Genomic DNA, 18,441 nt, shown 5'->3' with positions numbered 1-18,441 from the left:
CTCTACCAAGTAACCTGTAAGAAGAATGAGTTTGAATGGGGCCCTGAGCAACGACAAGCCTTTGAACAAATCAAGCAGGAAATAGTTCATGCAGTAGCCCTTGGGCCAGTTTGAACAGGACCAGATGTGAAGAATGTGCTCTACACTGCAGCCGGGGAGAACGGCCCCACCTGGAGCCTCTGGCAGAAAGAACCTGGGGAAACTCGAGGTCGGCCCCTGGGGTTTTGGAGTTGGGGATACAGAGGATCTGAGGCCTGCTATACTCCAACTGAAAAGGAGATATTGGCAGCATATGAAGGAGTTCGATCTGCTTCAGAGGTGGTTGGTACTGAAGCGCAGCTCCTCCTAGCACCCCGATTGCCGGTACTAGGCTGGATGTTCAGAGGAAGGGTCTCCTCTACACATCATGCAACTGATGCTACATGGAGCAAGTGGGTTGCACTGATTACTCATCGGGCTTGAATAGGAAACCCCAGTTGCCCAGGAATATTGGAAGTGATTATGGACTGGCCAGAAGGCAAACACTTTGGGATATCATCAGAGGAGGAGGTGGGTCGTGCTGAAGAAGCCCCACTGTACAACCAGTTACCAGAGAATGAGAAGAAATATGCCCTGTTCACTGATGGGTCCTGTCGTATTATGGGGAAGCATCGGAGATGGAAGGCTGCTGTATGGAGTCCTACACGACGAGTTGCAGAAGCTGCTGAGGGAGAAGGTGAATTGAGTCAGTTTGCAGAAGTGAAGGCCATTCAGCTGGCTTTAGACATTGCTGAATGATAAAAAATGGCCAGTTCTCTATCTCTACACTGATTCATGGATGGTAGCAAATGCCTTGGGGGGATGGTTACAGCAATAGAAGCAAAACAACAGGCAGCACAGGGGCAAACCCATCTGGGCTGCTGCATTGTGGCAAGATATTGCTGCTCGGGTAGAGAACCTGGCTGTGAAAGTACGTCACGTAGATGCTCATGTGCCCAAGAATCGGGCTACTGAAGAACATCAAAACAACCAGCAGGTGGATCAGGCTGCTAAGATTGAAGTAGCTCAGGTGGACCGGGATTGGCAGTGTGAAGGTGAATTATTTATAGCCCAATGGGCCCATGACACCTCAGGCCATCAAGGTAGAGATGCAACATACAGATGGGCTCGTGATCGAGGGGTGGACCTGACCATGGACGCTATAGCACAGGTTATTCATGACTGAAATGTGCTGCAATCAAGCAAGCCAAACAGTCAAAGCCCCTTTGGTATGGAGGACGATGGCTGAAATATAAATATGGAGAGGCCTGGCAGATTGATTACATCACACTCCCTCAAACTCGCAATGGCAAGTGCCACGTACTTACAATGGTGGAAGCAGCCACCGGATGGCTGGAAATATATCCTGTGCCTCATGCCACCGCCCGGAACACTATCCTGGGCCTTGAAAAGCAAGTCCTATGGCGACATGGTACCCCAGAAAGAACAGAGTCAGACAATGGAACTCATTTCCGAAACAACCTTATAGACACTTGGGCCAAAGAACATGGTATTGAGTGGGTGTATCACATCCCCTATCATGCACCAGCCTCCGGGAAAGTTGAATGATACAACGGACTGTTAAAGACTACATTGAAAGCAATGGGCGCTGGGACATTCAAAAATTGGGATACGCATTTGGCAAAGGCCACCTGGTTAGTCAATACTAGGGGATCTGCCAACCGAGCTGGACCTGCCCAATCAAACCTGTTACGTACTGTAGATGGGGATAAAGTTCCTGTAGTGCATGTAAAAAATATGCTGGGTAAAACAGTCTGGGCTACTCCTGCCTCAGGAAAAGGCAAACCCATTCGTGGAATTGTTTTCGCTCAGGGACCTGGATACACTTGGTGGGTGATGCAAAAGAACGGAGAGGTCCGGTGTGTACCTCAAGGAGATTTAATACTGGGTGAGAATAGCCCATGAATTGAATTGTACCATGTTAATTACTATATAATACAATACTGTATGTTATCACTACCATGACTACTATATACCCTACATGAAAATGGTGACCAATTAGAATATATGGAAAAGTGTGTAACCTGAGCATGACATAAATCGTATGGAATAAGGGGTCGATAGATGCCCTGGTTTCAGTTAGAACAGAGTTAATTTTCTTCCTAGTGGCTGGTAGAATGCTGTGTGTTGGCTTAGGATGAGAAGAGTGCTGATAACACCCCGATGTTTTAATTGTTGCAGAGCAGTGCTTATACCAAGCCAAGGACACCTCAGCCTTTTGCTCTGTCCTGCCAACAGGCAGGCTGGGGTTGCAGTAAGAGCTGGGAGGGGACAGACCCAGGACAGGTGACCCAAACTAGCCAAAGGGGTATTCCATACCATCTGACGTCATGCTAAACAATATATAGGGGTGGCTAGCTGGGGGGAGGGGGCCTGACTGCTTGGGGTTAGGCTGGGCATCAGTCAGCGGGTGGTGAGCAATTGCATTGTGCATCACTTGTTTGTACATATTATTAGTAGTAGTACTATTATCATCATTGTATTATTATTTTCTTGTCTTAATAAACTGTCTTTATCTCAACTCACAGGCTTCACTTTCCATTTCTCTCCCCCATACCAGAGAGGGAGGGGGGAGGGTGAGCGAACGGCTGTGTGGTGTTTAGCTGCCAGCCGGGTTAAACCATGACATTCCTATAGGATTTGTGGGTGGGTGATAGGTCCTAAACCCCCTGCAAGACACTCTTACTAAGGTAACCAAGGGCTGTGGGAATTGCCATAGCAAAATTTCTAGATGGGTCAGACAGAATTGAAGACCAAGGACCAGAAGAAAGGGAGCAAATTACCAGACATACCACCAGAAAGTCCATTAGGAATAACAATTAGAAATTGGAACAATAGGGACCCCAGAAAATGAAAAAGTAAATTAAAAATGGTCCAATACTATATGATAGAATGACCAAAAGAACCCTTAAGACCCCTTGTATTTTGGCTGATATTTGGTCCACGGAGGACTGGGTCTGTCAGGCTTTGAACATTAATGTTAATAGTAGAATACCTGTGGATCCAGAAGAGAACAAGTATGCTGCAGCTGACACATGGAATTAGAAGTTAGAGAGCAATTGATTAAGAATGAATATGTGCTACATTTGCAATGTACTGTGCCTGTGCTGCGCTTAGACCTCCAGATAACAGGAGCCCCTTGGACCCCAAGAACCAGATCAAAACAACCTCATGGCTCGGATTTTAACCAAGGGGTCTGAAATAAGGAGGACTGTTCACAAAGGGACAGGGTATGCATATGTATAGGAGTGTTGGGAAACTTCATGTATGTGTAACTCTTCACTAGATATAACCAAAGCAAGTTGCCATGTTAGCAGTGCACGACTTCGGTGGGACTACCCCCCACCCCCTGTGCTGCCCAGCACTGAGTAAACATACCTTCTTTACAATCTTACTGATTGTCGAGTCAGCTTCAACTGTGGAATCAGCTTACACTGATTACCATTTTAGGGCACTGTTTCTTTTACACAGTAAAGGAAGTATAGCTACTTAATTCAGGTATCATGATCTTGCTCCTGAGATAGATGCCTATAAATGTTACAATGCTGAATTGTGCTTCCACTTTTTGAATTTAGCAGGCCATGAACAAGTTAACAGTATTAAACACCATCAAAAGACAAACACCTAGGATAATCAACCACCCTATAATTTATAGTCAGATTCATTGTTAAAAAGAATACAAATTACTCATTACAAGTCACCCCTTGCCTCAGTCAGATGCCACTTTCAAGCCCACAAGAAGTCTGACAAACAAGGCTGGACATTTGTTCCATAAAAGCAAAAATAAATACAAGATAGATATTGTAATACCACTTGGATCATCAATACTTGTAGTTTTAAAAAGGCACAAACTGGACTTTCCATAGTTAAGAAACACAAATGTAAATCTTGAGCTTTTAATTATATTGTTTATTTATAGTTAAACATTAACATCTTAACAGAAGTCTGCAAGCATGCAGGGATAATCTTTCAGTGATGTTTCTGTTTAAATTGAAGTCCACAGTAGCCACACGTTCCTGTCTTCGTTTCTTTGTCCTGCAAAAATATAGACACAAAAGATGCTAGTTTCACTTTACAGAACTTTTAGAAACGACAAAGTTTCTCTTACTTACATTCACCATCTTAAAACGGATCAATATAGGTCAGTACAGAATTTATGCTTACTTGAAACACTGCAAGTAAGAAAGGTGGTAAGAGATTCATACTTGGTATCTACACCATACGCAGCTTCCCTGCTGCCATTTTTAACTACCAGTCCTGATCTCTAAACACAATTTTTAAGTCCAGCCAAACAGTATCTTTTCAGCAATAAAGGATTCTCTTACCAAACTGGACAACTTAAGTCACTTCATTCATATTTGTTCCAGTGTTCTGAAAGGATCATTTTGTATTTATTTTAATAGAGAACGTGATTTTTCATTTTCAAGTTATATCTAGATAGGAATTTCAGCCAATTATGTACACTGACAGAATTAGTTACATGAAGGAGGAAAGTTCAGTAGAATTTCAAGAGAAATCCTGAAAAGAAACATTTTGGAGAAACAGATTACTACAGAATAAGATTTTATTCTTCTTTCCAAAAGATAAAAAGTTTATATATAATTAAAATTTAGAAGTGTGACTGATTGCAAGCAGTCATTGTCCTCCTTAACATGAGGAAAAGACAAGACAAGCAGACAAGGAGGATTTTCTGCTATTTAGCAACATGACTATCCACAAGTTAATATTCAAGTGAAAAAATCCAGACTACCCTCCAACCCCCTAAAGTTGGGGTTTCAATTACTATGGCCAAGGAGAACAAGCTGATCTAGTATCATTCTCTCTGTTTGCAGGTACCAGCATTCAATAATTCAACTACAGACCTCATATAAATTAATTGTTAACACAAAAAGATATCAAAAGTTACAGAAACTAAAGCATTTCTCAAGAACAGTGTGATGCAGGTAAAAAAAAAATTAACGTTAAGTCAGAACAGATTGCTACAGAAGTTAACTTCTTAAGACTAAAGAATACAAGCTCCCTAAGTTTTATGAATTAGAACATCTGCTTTTGAAGAATGTAAAATAAATCATTATAAAATGCTTATTTTGTTCAAAATTGAAGAAATTATGATTGTCTCAACAATGCTGATGCTAAAGGACACTATTGTGTGTTCCCCCACCACTCTCTTGGGTATTAGGCAAATGTCAAATTTGAGGTAACCAAGCAAAGACTAAATTATCTTCAGTCTGCCTCAGGACAGTGCCTATTCAACTGATTCCATCAAGTTCATCAGTAGCCTCAATATTCTTCAATCCAGAATAAGAATACATTGGAAGCTACATCGCTACTGCCAGGGAGAATAGGAGGATAAGACATCTATTTTTCACTGATTCTCTGCCTATAATGAATCTTTCAGTCTTCAGAAATGCCAAGATTTAGATTTCTAAAGACAGGGTTTTTTTTCCTTTTTTCCCCCCCCTGACCTTAGAGGATTCTAGAATAAACCACAGTCCCAAGAATAATGCAGAAGTATGGCTAGTCTACACAGTGGATTTAAGTAGTTAAATGCCTCAAGACACAGCAAGCTTTTTTGTTTTGCTTACAAGGCACTGCTCGTTAATATTACGTTTTATTTGTTTTGTTATGAGATTTATTTTTTCTAGAAAGTTAAAATCACAAGCAAGAAATTTCTGGTAACTTCAGATGGAAACTCAAATTCTTCTAGGTAGAAATAAATCTTAATTTTGTATTAGGAACCAAATAAAATGAGCCTCTTAGTAGTTTTTTTTACTTCATTGAACTAACATGCCAAAGAGCAGATGAACTTACACACAAGAAATAACAAACAAAACATGCTATATGAAGAACAAAGATATTACCAAGTTTATGTATACTTTAGGATGTCCCAAAGCTCCACCACCACCATCGCATGATATCACTCTGCTTTCAACTTCACTCACAGGCTGCTCTGCAATTAAATCAATTGCAAAGTTCTTGTTCACCTGAAAGAAAAAGAAAAAAAAAGAAAGCTTTCAGTTATCTTGCACACTCAAACAGAAAACAATTGCTTCCCAAAATAGTTACACTACAACCAACTTAAGAAGTTCCTACGCAGTTTTTTTCCTGACCTTCTCCACAGCTGTAACAACTTCAGCCGCACTGTATTTGTTCACCAGACCAGTGAACTGAAGGTGTTAAACCCCACAAAAATAATGCCCATACCTTAACACAGACCACAACAATGCTCAGGTTTACATGACCTAAGCAGATTCAGCAAAGAGGTGGAGCAGGAACAAGCAGCTGAGAACAGAAATTTTTTTTAACTGACACTGCCTCTGTATTGCTTTTGCCACTACATGATAAAATTGCAAAAATCTGTGCTGATAAACTCAAAATAATGGCGGGACAAGTAAGGTCATGAGAGAGATAAAACAACTGCCAGTAATTTAGAGCCTCCCACCACGCATGTTACTCCATCACTGCACATAAATCTCAGGAAGACATTAACTTAGTACACAACAGTTATAAAGGCAAATTGTAACGAATTAGAAAGAAGAAAAGCCTCTAAGCACTGTTATGCCACTCTGTAAATCCATCTTACACACAATTCTTGAATATGTATATCACTACTGACTGTCAGATTTTTTACTCGAGCACGTCTGTGAGACCTGCTGAACACACCCCCTCCTGGAGAGCGCCAGAGGCAGGCAACAGAGCGAGCTGCACCTACGCAGAACCTGCAGCACTTCCCTCATTCGTCTGTGCCACCTTCTTCCAGCTAGCTCAGAGCCAGCACTGAGCAGACAACCATCCCTGTCAAAAGCAACGTTACACGCACAAGAATATAAAATAACATGCAAACCCAACGAAGGTGCTATCTACCATACTGTGCATAAGTTCCATCAACTTGTCAGTATCTGAGTCTTAGGAAAAATACAAGATTTTTAAGTGCCCATTAAATGAATCTAAGAACCACAAGGGTTTTTTTTATGTAGTTCTAGTACATGACAACTTGGATTCTTTTGCCAAGCCTTCAATTAAAGCTCCACAAAAATCTGTGTTTTCCATACAGCAATAGAAAAGTCAGTTTGTCAACCACAAGATTTTAATTGCCTAAAGCTATATAAAGTTAACAAAAAAAATTAACTTTCAGTATTGTAGCAAAACGGCAACGTCAAGGAATTCATTGCACATGACTTGTGGATGTCAGTCCCAAGCAATCTCAGTCAGCTTGCAAGGATTTTAACTGCTGCTTTAAGTAATGATCAAGATCTTGGATCTTTCTTTTTATGCTGAAGGAGGAAGACAGCACTCTGGTGCAACTCAGCTTCAAGATCATAAAGAGAACTCCACTCTTCCATATGCTGGCTTATTTCTGAACCACAAAAATATCTGTGGGGATAGGGGGAAAATAAGAACCTATGATCTGCTGTACAACAATGACTTGTTTCTGGTTCAGCATGCTAAACAAAAGTCTAGGAATGTGCGAGGAAAACATGCCAGAAAAAAAGACTGAGAAAAAAAATTATGTGGGGAAAAAAAAGAAGCAATTCTTGCTTCAGTTATATCACGTCCCTTCAATTAAAGCACAGTAGTAGTTACTGAGGAAGGGAGATTTCTCCCTAAGCACACCCAAACAGCATGGTCCTTACCCAAAGCATAACTCAATGAACAACTTTTTTTTTTCTCCCCAGTGCCAGCCTGACAATCCCACTGCTGCTTGTTTCCAGCTACTTGCCTGTGCCAGCATATTGTCTGTGAGGCTGAGAGTGAAAAACCAAACTTGGAACCCACCCAGGTCCAAGAGTCCAAAGGAAAAGAAGTCTGTATTTAAACCAGACCATCTCTGATGTCAGTTCTTCTCACGGCTTCTGTTGCTGTGCTAGCACAACAGGAAGAGTGGAGCTGAAGTGGAAATTGCAGTGTGGCATTAGATTCTGTGTCATCTTAGGGATTATACGAGGACAGGATTACACTGGTCTGGCTGCACAGATGCAGTTTAATAGCTGCCATTCTCAGTTTTCTCACAGCTACTTGTTTTAGACCCTTGCCAGAGATCATTAATCCCCCAGTTCTGCAGATTTAAACATTCAATATCCAGCACAGAGAACAATGATTTCAGCTAAAACACATGGATTTCGTTAGCCAAACAATTAGACTGGCAGAACTGAAGTGACAGTGTCCACATAACCTGGCCCTGTTCTCCCACAGCCTGGCAGGCGCTCAGAAGGGCCACGTGCAGAACCAAGGTGTGAGGCCAGACCTCGCTGGGGGCACGTGGAGCCAAAGGCTGAGGTTTGAAACAAGTGGCTACAGAGGCTGTACTGGTCTGGTAAGGAGTCCGATTTGATTAAGCAGTGAAGAAAAAGAAGTAAGTGAGGAAGCACAGTCACCATGTCAGCAGGCTAGCTTCAGAAACAAGGCAGCATTCAGACAACACTGCTGTGAAATTCCAATACTAGCAGCTGAAATGCATTTGGGGAATTCCTATAAGGAAAAAAAAAGCCACTAGAAAGATAACCCACTTTGCTAAACACCACAGATAAATTCACCACAGATAAACACAGATTAGGATTATTTTCAGTGTTAATAGGTAGATTTTGTTCCATCTTCACAATTAAGAACTAGCATTAAGTCTTGCTTAACAGACCTAGAGCTTGCCTTTTGCTGGGGAAAGGGGAGCTGGGCTGAACTTGAAGCTTTCAGCGTTCCTTCATACAAAAAGTGAACCAGAAATAAATTGGTCATGAAGACACATTAGCAGGACTGGCAAGCCATGGAAAATTAGAGTCAAAGAGCATGTCCTACAAAGTTACAGAGGTAGAACTGAAATAGACATTGCATTTGGGAAATACTCAATCACTGCTCTCCCAGGAGTAAGCTTCCGACCACATTTTAAGCAACATTTTCATTTAATTATTTCCCACATATAATTCCTATTTTTGCCATGCAGCTTAAGTTAAATAGCATATATCTTACGAAATTCATGATACAATGAAGTCAACAACACAAAAAAAAAATAAAATCAAAGATAAGCATGAGTTCAGGTTAAAATAGAAAAATAATATTTATATATGTATGCATTAGAAAACTACCACATCTTATAGTTAATACCTCTAATATCCATAAACATCTGGAGCATTAGCACTAACACACTGATCATGCATTGGAGAATACAGACCAGCTAAAACAATTCCTGTTTCTCTCCCAAAGGACAGCAGCAGATCCCTCAGGGAATTGCGGTGCCTGATTATTAGGGAAAACTGAATGCTGGAGGACATAGTTTCACGTACCCACTCTGTTGATACAAGGCAGCAGCAAGCCTACAAAATAACTTTTCATTTGGCTGATGTTAGTGTTACTTAATTTTGCCTTTGAGGCTTCATTATTTTAGAATACTGTAAATCTTAGTTTTATTTATTAAATTGTATTGCTGCTTCAGCAAATGCTCGTATGCCTTCATAAAAACACCTTTGCAATATGGGTAAGGACTCAGATTTTAAATATGCAAGGCAAATTACACCTCAAAACACGTATTTAAACAGATATATAGATAGGTGATTCAGCAAAGCATTTAATTATGTGCTGCTGCTAAACAAAAATGGCACTAGAATCATTCTTAAAGTTTTCTTTCAAATGAAAACACCGTCTAATTTTCAGATGCCAAACGCTTACAGCTCCCACCTTAAATGTAAACACCTAATGGATATAAGGTGAGTCTTGAATTTTTACAGCAATTTGAGAAGGAATTTCCATTGAAGTCACAAATGCTTGGAGAGAGAGAGAACAAAGTTAAACTTCATCAGCCAGTAGTCTAAAAACAAACGAGAAAAGCCCTCAAGCCTTAAACATACAACAAACCCTGACAGAGAGACTTTCTTAGAGACTAGTGTATTATCATACACAAATTTACACTAGAACTTAACTCTTAGGAATCTGAAATCATACCACTAAGTAACTAAGAAATATGTTTAAAAATCACACTACTAACTTGTAAATGATATTGGATGGCTTTATAGCTTACTTTAAGGTAAAATGCATAACATGGAAATGATAACTTGTAAGTTTGCAAATTTAAGATCTTTCTTCAAATTAACTAGATACACAAGGTTATGGATTTATCCAATTACTCTGCATCTATGCTTTCCACTATCCTGAAATATTAGTTATTTCAACCAAAGTTCAGTTGGAAACTAGCATTTCCAAGTCTATCCAGCTTACTTCAGTTTTGAGTACTCTCAGTTTGGAAAAGCAGAAACATGTAAAACAAAAAAATGTTTATTGATTGAAGTTGGATGCTTAAAGCAAGCAACATGGCACTTTGTTTTACACTTTATGCCTATAGAAAAGTATTGTCAGATAGTTATTAGCAGTGATACAGCACTATAATATTTGTATTTTCTGAATTTAGTAAGTCATGGTTAAAAAACATTTTACCTCAAACAGAAAAATACAAGGCATTTTGGACTCTTCCCCCCTTCCCCACAAGTCTTCTACTTGACAGAATCATGCAGAGAAACACAACTACATCAGCACTATGCTTTAACTTGGATCCCAGTTTCTAGGACAAGTCATGGGCAGCATGCAAATATGTTATTCCAGAAGTATCAACATATGTATGTATACTTTGCATACTCAAATTACCATACTGCTAAGACATGAGTTCTAATGTTTGTGCTCTGTTTCCTGGGTAGTTATTACATATTATAAATGATATTCAATTTTTTTCTATTCCCGTATTTAGATACACTATGATGTTCAGCAGAGAAAATAAGTCACTGCATTTGAGATTACCAGAAATGAAAACATGCCATCAACCTACATAGTTAACATGTACTTAGATAGCTAAGGTTACTAAATTTCTTATCTCAAATGTTTATGTTTGTAACATACAATCTAAAGCCTAGCTTTCACTTTTTTTGCTGTTAAAAGAAGGCATATTCAAACAACACCATTAATTTTGTAGTTTACCAAAAGAAAATAATGAAAACATGCCATTATTTACAGTTTTAAAATGTAACATTAGATTTCAGGCCCAACTGCCAAATATTTTAAAAACCTATAAACTTCTGCAAGGTTCCTCATCATTTTTGACCGTTTTAAACTTCAGCCCACCAAGCTACTGAAAACTTGGTTTTCTGTCAAAGCAGACTTCTTTATAGACAAGATCAAACAGCTACATTAACAAGAATAGGGTGGCACACAGAAGCTACCATATGCTGTACTGAAAGAAGATTTTTCACTCCAGGGAGAAGAAAACCACACAAAACCCGAAATCCAACAAACTTCATTTCTGAATTTTGGTGGTTGAAGACATCAAGTATTTAAAGGAAGTGCTACTTCCCCTCCCCTGAGGAAAACTGGTAGGAGTTACCTCTTTTTGTCGTCCAACAAATCTAACTTTCCTGTAATCTTTTTCTTCATATACCTGAAAAATAAAAATGATCTGATTTAAAAAATAATGACCTCGAAGAACACAAAGGCTTACAGAACTATCAAGTGTAAATCGTTTAAATCTTTTAGTCAGTTTCAAGCACTGTCATCATCTTACAATTATATACTGCATAGGAAAAACTAATTTTCATTTCTGTCACAGAGAAAATAAATTATAGGTTGGAAAGTTAAAAAGAATAGGCAGAGGGGGCAAGGCAGGGATGCTTAAAGCCAGTAAACAGAAGCCTTGGCTGCGACCAGAGATACAAACAGCAGGTTTATTACTTCTAGTGATGGGTTTTGATCCCACACTACCACCCGGAAGATGACATACACTATGAGACGTAATATAAATAATATATGGCACGTAACACGTATATAAATATACATACACAGATATTTACTTTCTGAAGAGACCTCCGAGACCACCTGCTCCAACCACCCCCCTCCCACCACTGTCACCCACTAAACCATGTCCCCAAGCACCACGTCCAGCCTCTCCTCGCCCAGCCCCAGGGACGCTGACTCCACCACCTCCCCGGGCAACCCGTCCCGGCTCCCCGCGGCCCCACCTGCCCGGTGTGTGTCACCGCCTCGCCCGTGGCGGCGGCGCGCAGCCCGTAGCGCCGCGGGGAGGCCGCGGGCAGCGCCGCGCGGGGCGGCAGCAGCAGCGGCAGCAGCAGGCGGCGGAAGGTCGCGCCGGGCGCCGCCATTTTGCGCCCGCTCCTTCAGCCGTGCGCATGCGCCGCCGCCGCCCCTCCCTCCCTCCCTCCCTCCCTCAGCGTGGCTACCGAGGAGCGCCGGTTGCGAACGGTTGGTGGCCGTTATGGGGTGACCGTTGGGGACCGTTGGGGGCCGTTAGGGGCGGTGGGGGGACGGAGGGGGTCGTGAGGGGGGTGCTGATGGCGGCGCTGTCCCCGCAGGGCGCGGAGCATGCTGTCCCTCCTGGCTAGAGCCGCGGTGCCGCTGTGCCGGCTGTGCCGCTCGCCCTTCAGCTCGCTGGCGCCGCGTTGGGGGCCGCCGTGGGCCGCCGGGGCCTCGGCGCTGTGGAAAGGGGCGGCCGCCCCCCCGGCCCTGCCCGCCGGCCCGGCGCTGCCCGGCCTCCTGCAGCTCGCCGCCGGGCTGAAGACGAAGACGACGCTGCGGAGGCGCTGCAAGGACTGCTACGTGGTGCGCCGCCGCGGCCGGCTCTACGTCTGCTGCAAGAGCAACCCCCGGCACAAGCAGCGGAAGCTGTAGCGCCGCGGCCGCTGCCCGGCGGAGCGGCGGGGAGCGTCGCCCCAAAGGGGACTTCTGCGGGGCTCCCGGGAGGGAAGAAATAAACGTGGTGTTGCTGTGTACGGTCCTGGGTCCGAGTGTGTGCGGCCTCCTGACAGCTGGCTGCTAGGGAGCCAAGGCAGAAAGTGCTGTAGGTGACAGGGCTGGATCTTAATTGCTACACTAGACTACATCAAGTTCGTGGTGGTCACTGCCTTAACTTTGTTTCAAACTGTGGATGCTGAGAACTCAAAGAAACGACTTTCAGGATCTCTTGGTTATTTAGTCTTAATATTAGCCTTACAACCAAGTAGCTTGCTCTTAAGTTAGCAAGAGTGAAGCTAAATCTGACTTGGGTGCGTCTGTGCTTAATTAAAGTAAAATGGAAATAAACATGGCTGATAGTGCATTATTACAACACACTATGAATCTTCCATGAAGAAAACCATGATGTTGAAAACTGTGGTAACAGAACCAATAGTGTCAAATGTAGCTGGGCCCTGAAGTGGGAAATAGTATTAAATAAGTTACATCAAAAGATGGTATGCCAACTTTGGGGTTAGTCTGTATGTAACATAAAAAATTCTTTTCACTGTTGAGTTACAGCAGGGACAACCTAATGTAGTTTCATAACGCCAGTGTAAGTAACCCTTGCTTAACATTATGGGTTTTAACACAAGGTGATGGCATTTTATCAGTGTAATGTGAGACAATCTAGAAATCTTAAGTTGAAGTTATCTAGCATTATCATTTAATAATATATCACCTATATAATACATGTTGGAGTGTTCTTAGTGTCTTCATCCTTCTGAGATATCCCCATTGATGGTTCTGGTGTACCTGCTATTCTACTAGTAAAAGGTTTCCTGACCCCTAACACAAAAAGGCAATAGCTGGGGTAGCTAGGAATTACTGCCTTTTGACTAGACTTTGTAAATTGCTTTTTGTAGATATCTACAAAAAATGTGAAAACAGTAATTTCAGCTCCCAGCTAATTTGTCTTAAGTTTCTGTAAAGATTTAGGCTCATCAACAAATACTAATGAGGCCTCAGAATTATTTGAATACAGCTTTTTGTGTATCCCTTGAAACAACTCTCCAGCAGAGAATTTGGGGAGAATGACTAGGAACATAGATGCCCCAAGGGTCATATGGCCAAGCATACTGTTGAATGCAAGCTGCTGGGTCTGTGTAGCAGCAGGTGAAAATTTAGACAGCCATAATTGCTGCAATCCCCAAGTGTGTTCCTACTTCTTCTGAATATTGCTATGCTTGAAGCAGGGATGTTTGGTCTTCCTGTGAACCGCAAGTTCCCAGCACAAGGTACCAAACTAAGCATTTGGGCAAGTAGGTTACAGCTACAAGATTGCCAGAGTAGTGTGAGATAGTTAGAAGAGGTGAAGGTGATGGAGCACCACCCATATTTGAGGTTGCTCAAATGGTATGGTGTCTAGAAGGACTTTTCTGCCCTCCTAAAATTCTACAACTTGAAAATTGTACCAGCTTCTATAATTATATCCTTTCATTTTTACTAGGTGCCTGGCAGGCATTGAGAAGCTGGAAAGTTGTGGCTAAACAACCCAGAGGCAACAGTTATTGGCTGGTCCCTATGTGTCTGAGCACTTTGTCTTTTCACTCATCTATCTCACTACAGGAAATGCGAATTTGGAGAGAGAGGAACAGGTTAGTTAACATAGACATCCATCTCAGGAGGCATTGAGGAAATTCATAGCAATGAATCCCCGGGGAGAAAAATGGCTAGCTTCATCACACCAAAGAGACATGGACTGAGTCAAAACTTGGAAGCCTCCTCAGAACCAAAGAACCTTGTAGTAGTTGAAAACTTGATGTACCTCACAAAGCATGGCTGAAGTTTACACGCTCACAAATAAGAGCTCCTACTTTATAAATAAATTTTCCAGGACAGTTTTATCCCTGCTTTAATGCAGCCTGCCAACTAAGCAGTCAAAGAGTGTGCGTATGTTCAGAAAACCCAGTGGTGAGGTCCACCCCCTTTTCTAGAAGGTCATGGGGAATGTGCAAGGACTGACTATGGGTTGAATGAGTTGGCCATCAAATGAGGAGAGGGTCTGCAGGGGATTTTTAGCAAAAGTAGTTATCAGCTATACCTACTGCCTCCCAAGCAGTTGATCCAGACCCATGTTTCTGTCAGAAAAATGGCTCGCACTCTGGTACAAGACCAAACGTTCAGGGGTTCAGTCTGGGGCTTGCTTGCCAAGGGCAACATCAGATGGCGAAGAGAGAGACCTGCAAGTACGAGTTGGCAGGGCTAGGAGCAGTGATCGCTCTCCAGTTAGAATCAAGGGCACATGGCATTCAGGGGCAGCTTTACCCAGGTCAGGCTGATATCTGTTAGGTCTGGTCTAATTCTGCTCAGCAACAGGGAATGAAATTTACAGATGGCTTACTGTACAGGGGAGAGGGGCACAAATTACTGTGCTTTCATTTTCCCTGTTAGCCCAAGGCTTTAGTTCAAGTTTGTATACAATCCAGATTGAGCAGCCTATTTCAACAACTTATAATTAGGAAAAATCATGTTACGATTAAAGCCATTAAATTTAGTGCTTCTAGTCAGAAGTTTTAAGATTTGAAGTAATGTGAATTCAGATGTTTAACACGGCTGTAGATTACTCATGTGTCATCATCTGAACTGTTAGCTTGTGATACCTTGGGGTGGAGTGTTCAAAAGAAGGGAGTATTCGTGGTCATCACTGAAACGTCATGTAGAAACGTCGGTAGTGCTAATAGATTTTGGAAAGAGGATTATAGGATTAGAAAACAGAAGGCTCAGAACTGTAATTGTACTCTGCCATTGACTTACTGTATTATCTGGAAAAGGTAATTTTGCCTTTGTCTCTATTTCTCCATCTGTTAAATGGGAATACTGAATCTCCTGCTTCTAAGTACCTTTTTTGTTTTGTTAACACCCACAAATTGTTATAGAGGTATTCTAAAAAAATAAAATCAGATTTCGTAGCTTTCTGTAATTTGGGTGACATCATGAAGGTGACTAGAACTGGTGGCGGTGCATGTTTATTTTAGGTTTATTTGCAACGCCAAATTAGATGCTGAAATAATGTCAGTCATTAACCTAGTTGTTGGCAGGTGAGGGTTTACATCTTTCATTATAGACTTTCTGGATGTCGTGTTGCTTAATAGCTTTTTTTTCAAAGGTTAGGGTATACAACTGCTACTTAAGCTACCCAGGCCAAAAATTTAGTCCTGTAAAACTAAAAAAACCGTCAATGTTAGTTCCATAAATGTATGATTTTTCTTTTTTATTTCGTCCTTTTTACAAGATGTGAGGGCAGAAGATGAAAGGTAGAGCAATGATAAGGAGAGCGCAGCTAGAATGTAAAATGGTTTAGGGGAAAATAGGACCCAATAACACGGAGGAAGAAGAATCCTTACACTAAAAAATGAAATAAGACTCAGGCTCCAATTACAGTTTCAGCCTCTAGTTTTCTGCTGATTTTGTGTCTAGGTTACCCCTTCCAGCAATTCTTCGTTCTTCTTTAAATCCCTGCAGTGGAGTAGGAGTGTGACAACTGATGTCTCCTGTGACTGCCTCCATTGTACAGTTACGAAAATAATTTGCAGTTGTGAGTGACTGAACTTGCTTAATTCCTCCAAACTGTTTCAGGGAATGAGACTGTCACATTCCCAGTACGCAACAGGTGGATATGTATTTAGGTCAACTGGAGGATAAATCGTAGAACTCATGTATATTAATGACTGTCAGACTTTGTGATTGCATGTATGGGAATTACTGCATTGGTTGCTGAATTCAGGACAACAGCTCTTCAGTGATGACAGGTGAGGGAGAAATGTTTGGAAACGGTGCTACTGGGGGAGCTGTGTCTGCTTGGATCCAGCAGGTGCATGCAGAGGTTAGCTGACTGACAGGTGACTTTTCAGGATTCTGACATCACCAAAGTAAGTTTCATAACAGCTATAACAGCTTTTTTTTTTTTTTTTGGTTCTGTATACACCTTGTAGCTTTTCAAATTATTTTATCATGCCACATACACATCTACACAATCAGAAAGATAAAAATAAGCACAAGAAAAGGCAAGCCTTAAGAACAGTTGCTAATGGCTTTGTGAAATATTAACAATTGGAAGCTTTCATTTGTAGAGGGATGAAATAGATGACTCATCTGTCAATAATATCCATAAGTGTGACTATGCGAGGAAAATTAAGTTGGAATTTTAATTTTTACAAGAAAAATAAAAAATAAGTGCTCTTGAACAAGGAAGAAGAAAGTGAGAAGCTTTCTCATTGTTTAACAATGCAAAGGGACACTGCAGCACCACTGGAGACGCTGTTCAGAATGTGTTCTGTGTAGTGCCAGGGTCTTCCTGTAGTTTCAGTGAGTTCCACGCATCTGATATTAGATAGGCTTCATTACCAAAGGTAGTTTACATCTATCTGCAGCACCACCATACTCTAAGGTTCTGAATCAACAAGGTACATGCATATAATATGTATTGATGAAAACTATCACATGACTTTTAAGGTATAAATTAAGGGCACTGTTGTCCCGTTCATGTTAATGAGGCTGGTTATCCATTTACATACTTGTATGCATTCCGTCACAGCTCATCAGATTATTCATTTAGAGCTCAGAATCTGTACCAGTAGTTTAAACGGTGGGCTGAACATGGTAGTCCAAGAGTCTGAGAATGGGCTGGATCTTTCTGACTTGCTGCGATGGTTTACTTCACAAAACAGGAGGGGTCAAGCCCTCATCTGTCCAGTCTCTCCTACTCTCCAGGACAGATTTTTTCTGTGTGTTAGAATAGCTGAACTGCCCAAGAAGCTGCTATTGAACTGTCACACTTTCAGCCCAGTTTATTTAGGTACGTGGTGTTGTTTTACTTTTATACCTCTGGGAGATAAACTGCAGCAGTTTAGTTATTGCTCCATATCCCACTCATAGTGGAGGCAGCAATCTTTATAAGAGATTCATCACAGTGAAGACATTGAACCTGATCTAAAAATGATGAAAATGGTTATGGAGAGAATATTGGTACCCAAGATGAAGCTGTCACTTACTAGAGTTATCCACCAGCCTCCAGAAATGGAAAACTCACATTTCACTGAGAAACTTGGGCATCAGACTTTGAACTCTGTTGTCTGTAAATGTGAATACAGAGTTGAAAGAGAACATTGTTTTTCAAGGAAGCACATGTTTTCATATGCCACATTGTGCAAAAAGAAAAAGTGAACTCAGCACTTTGTGGAGTTGTTGATCTAAAAATATATTGGTTCCCTTTAGTGGCTGAAAATAAGCCAAGAAACGTGCAGGAAATAATACAAGCTTCTCTGTTGTAAATGATTAAAGATTGGTAACGGACAATGCCCAAATGAGGAAAAGGCCAGGAACAAGCAGTCTCAGGGTGTAAAAAGGGATTTATCATGAAGGGAAACTTCATGATAAAGCAGGAAACATTTTCTTTATAGAAGTGTTTGTGATGTCTAAAATTGGCCACTTTCATAGGAAGTTGAAGTTTTAGATAAAAGCCACTGTATGTAGATTGTGTTCCAAGTACTTTATTTTTGCTTTGAATGCTCATTCTGCTATTAAGTGATATGTTGGTTTCAATAAAGTTGTCTTAACATTCATCCTAATCTCCAATTGCAAAGTCATGAAAAGGAAACCTATAGGATATGTTTAACAGAACTACAAGACAGTAAATACAAAACA

The 18,441-nt window shown here is 41.3% G+C and overlaps 1 protein-coding gene across 1 annotated transcript; it reads right to left on the bottom strand.

The window, feature by feature from the left end:
* Positions 1–3,925: 3,925 nt before the first annotated feature.
* Positions 3,926–12,186, bottom strand: NDUFS6 (NADH:ubiquinone oxidoreductase subunit S6). The gene is made up of 4 exons (XM_032182620.1): positions 12,027–12,186; positions 11,396–11,449; positions 5,901–6,023; positions 3,926–4,074 (listed from the first exon to the last, which is right to left on the bottom strand). The coding sequence occupies exons 1-4, from the start codon at positions 12,165–12,167 to the stop codon at positions 4,009–4,011; spliced, it is 384 nt and encodes a 127-aa protein (XP_032038511.1). The 5' UTR covers positions 12,168–12,186; the 3' UTR covers positions 3,926–4,008.
* Between the last annotated feature and the right edge of the window lie 6,255 nt (positions 12,187–18,441).

This window comes from Aythya fuligula, chromosome 2 (assembly GCF_009819795.1).
Source record: "Aythya fuligula isolate bAytFul2 chromosome 2, bAytFul2.pri, whole genome shotgun sequence".
NCBI classification, from domain to species: Eukaryota; Metazoa; Chordata; class Aves; order Anseriformes; family Anatidae; genus Aythya; species Aythya fuligula.
Note: the sequence above shows the minus strand (reverse complement) of the source record. Positions and strands in the feature narration are given on the sequence as shown.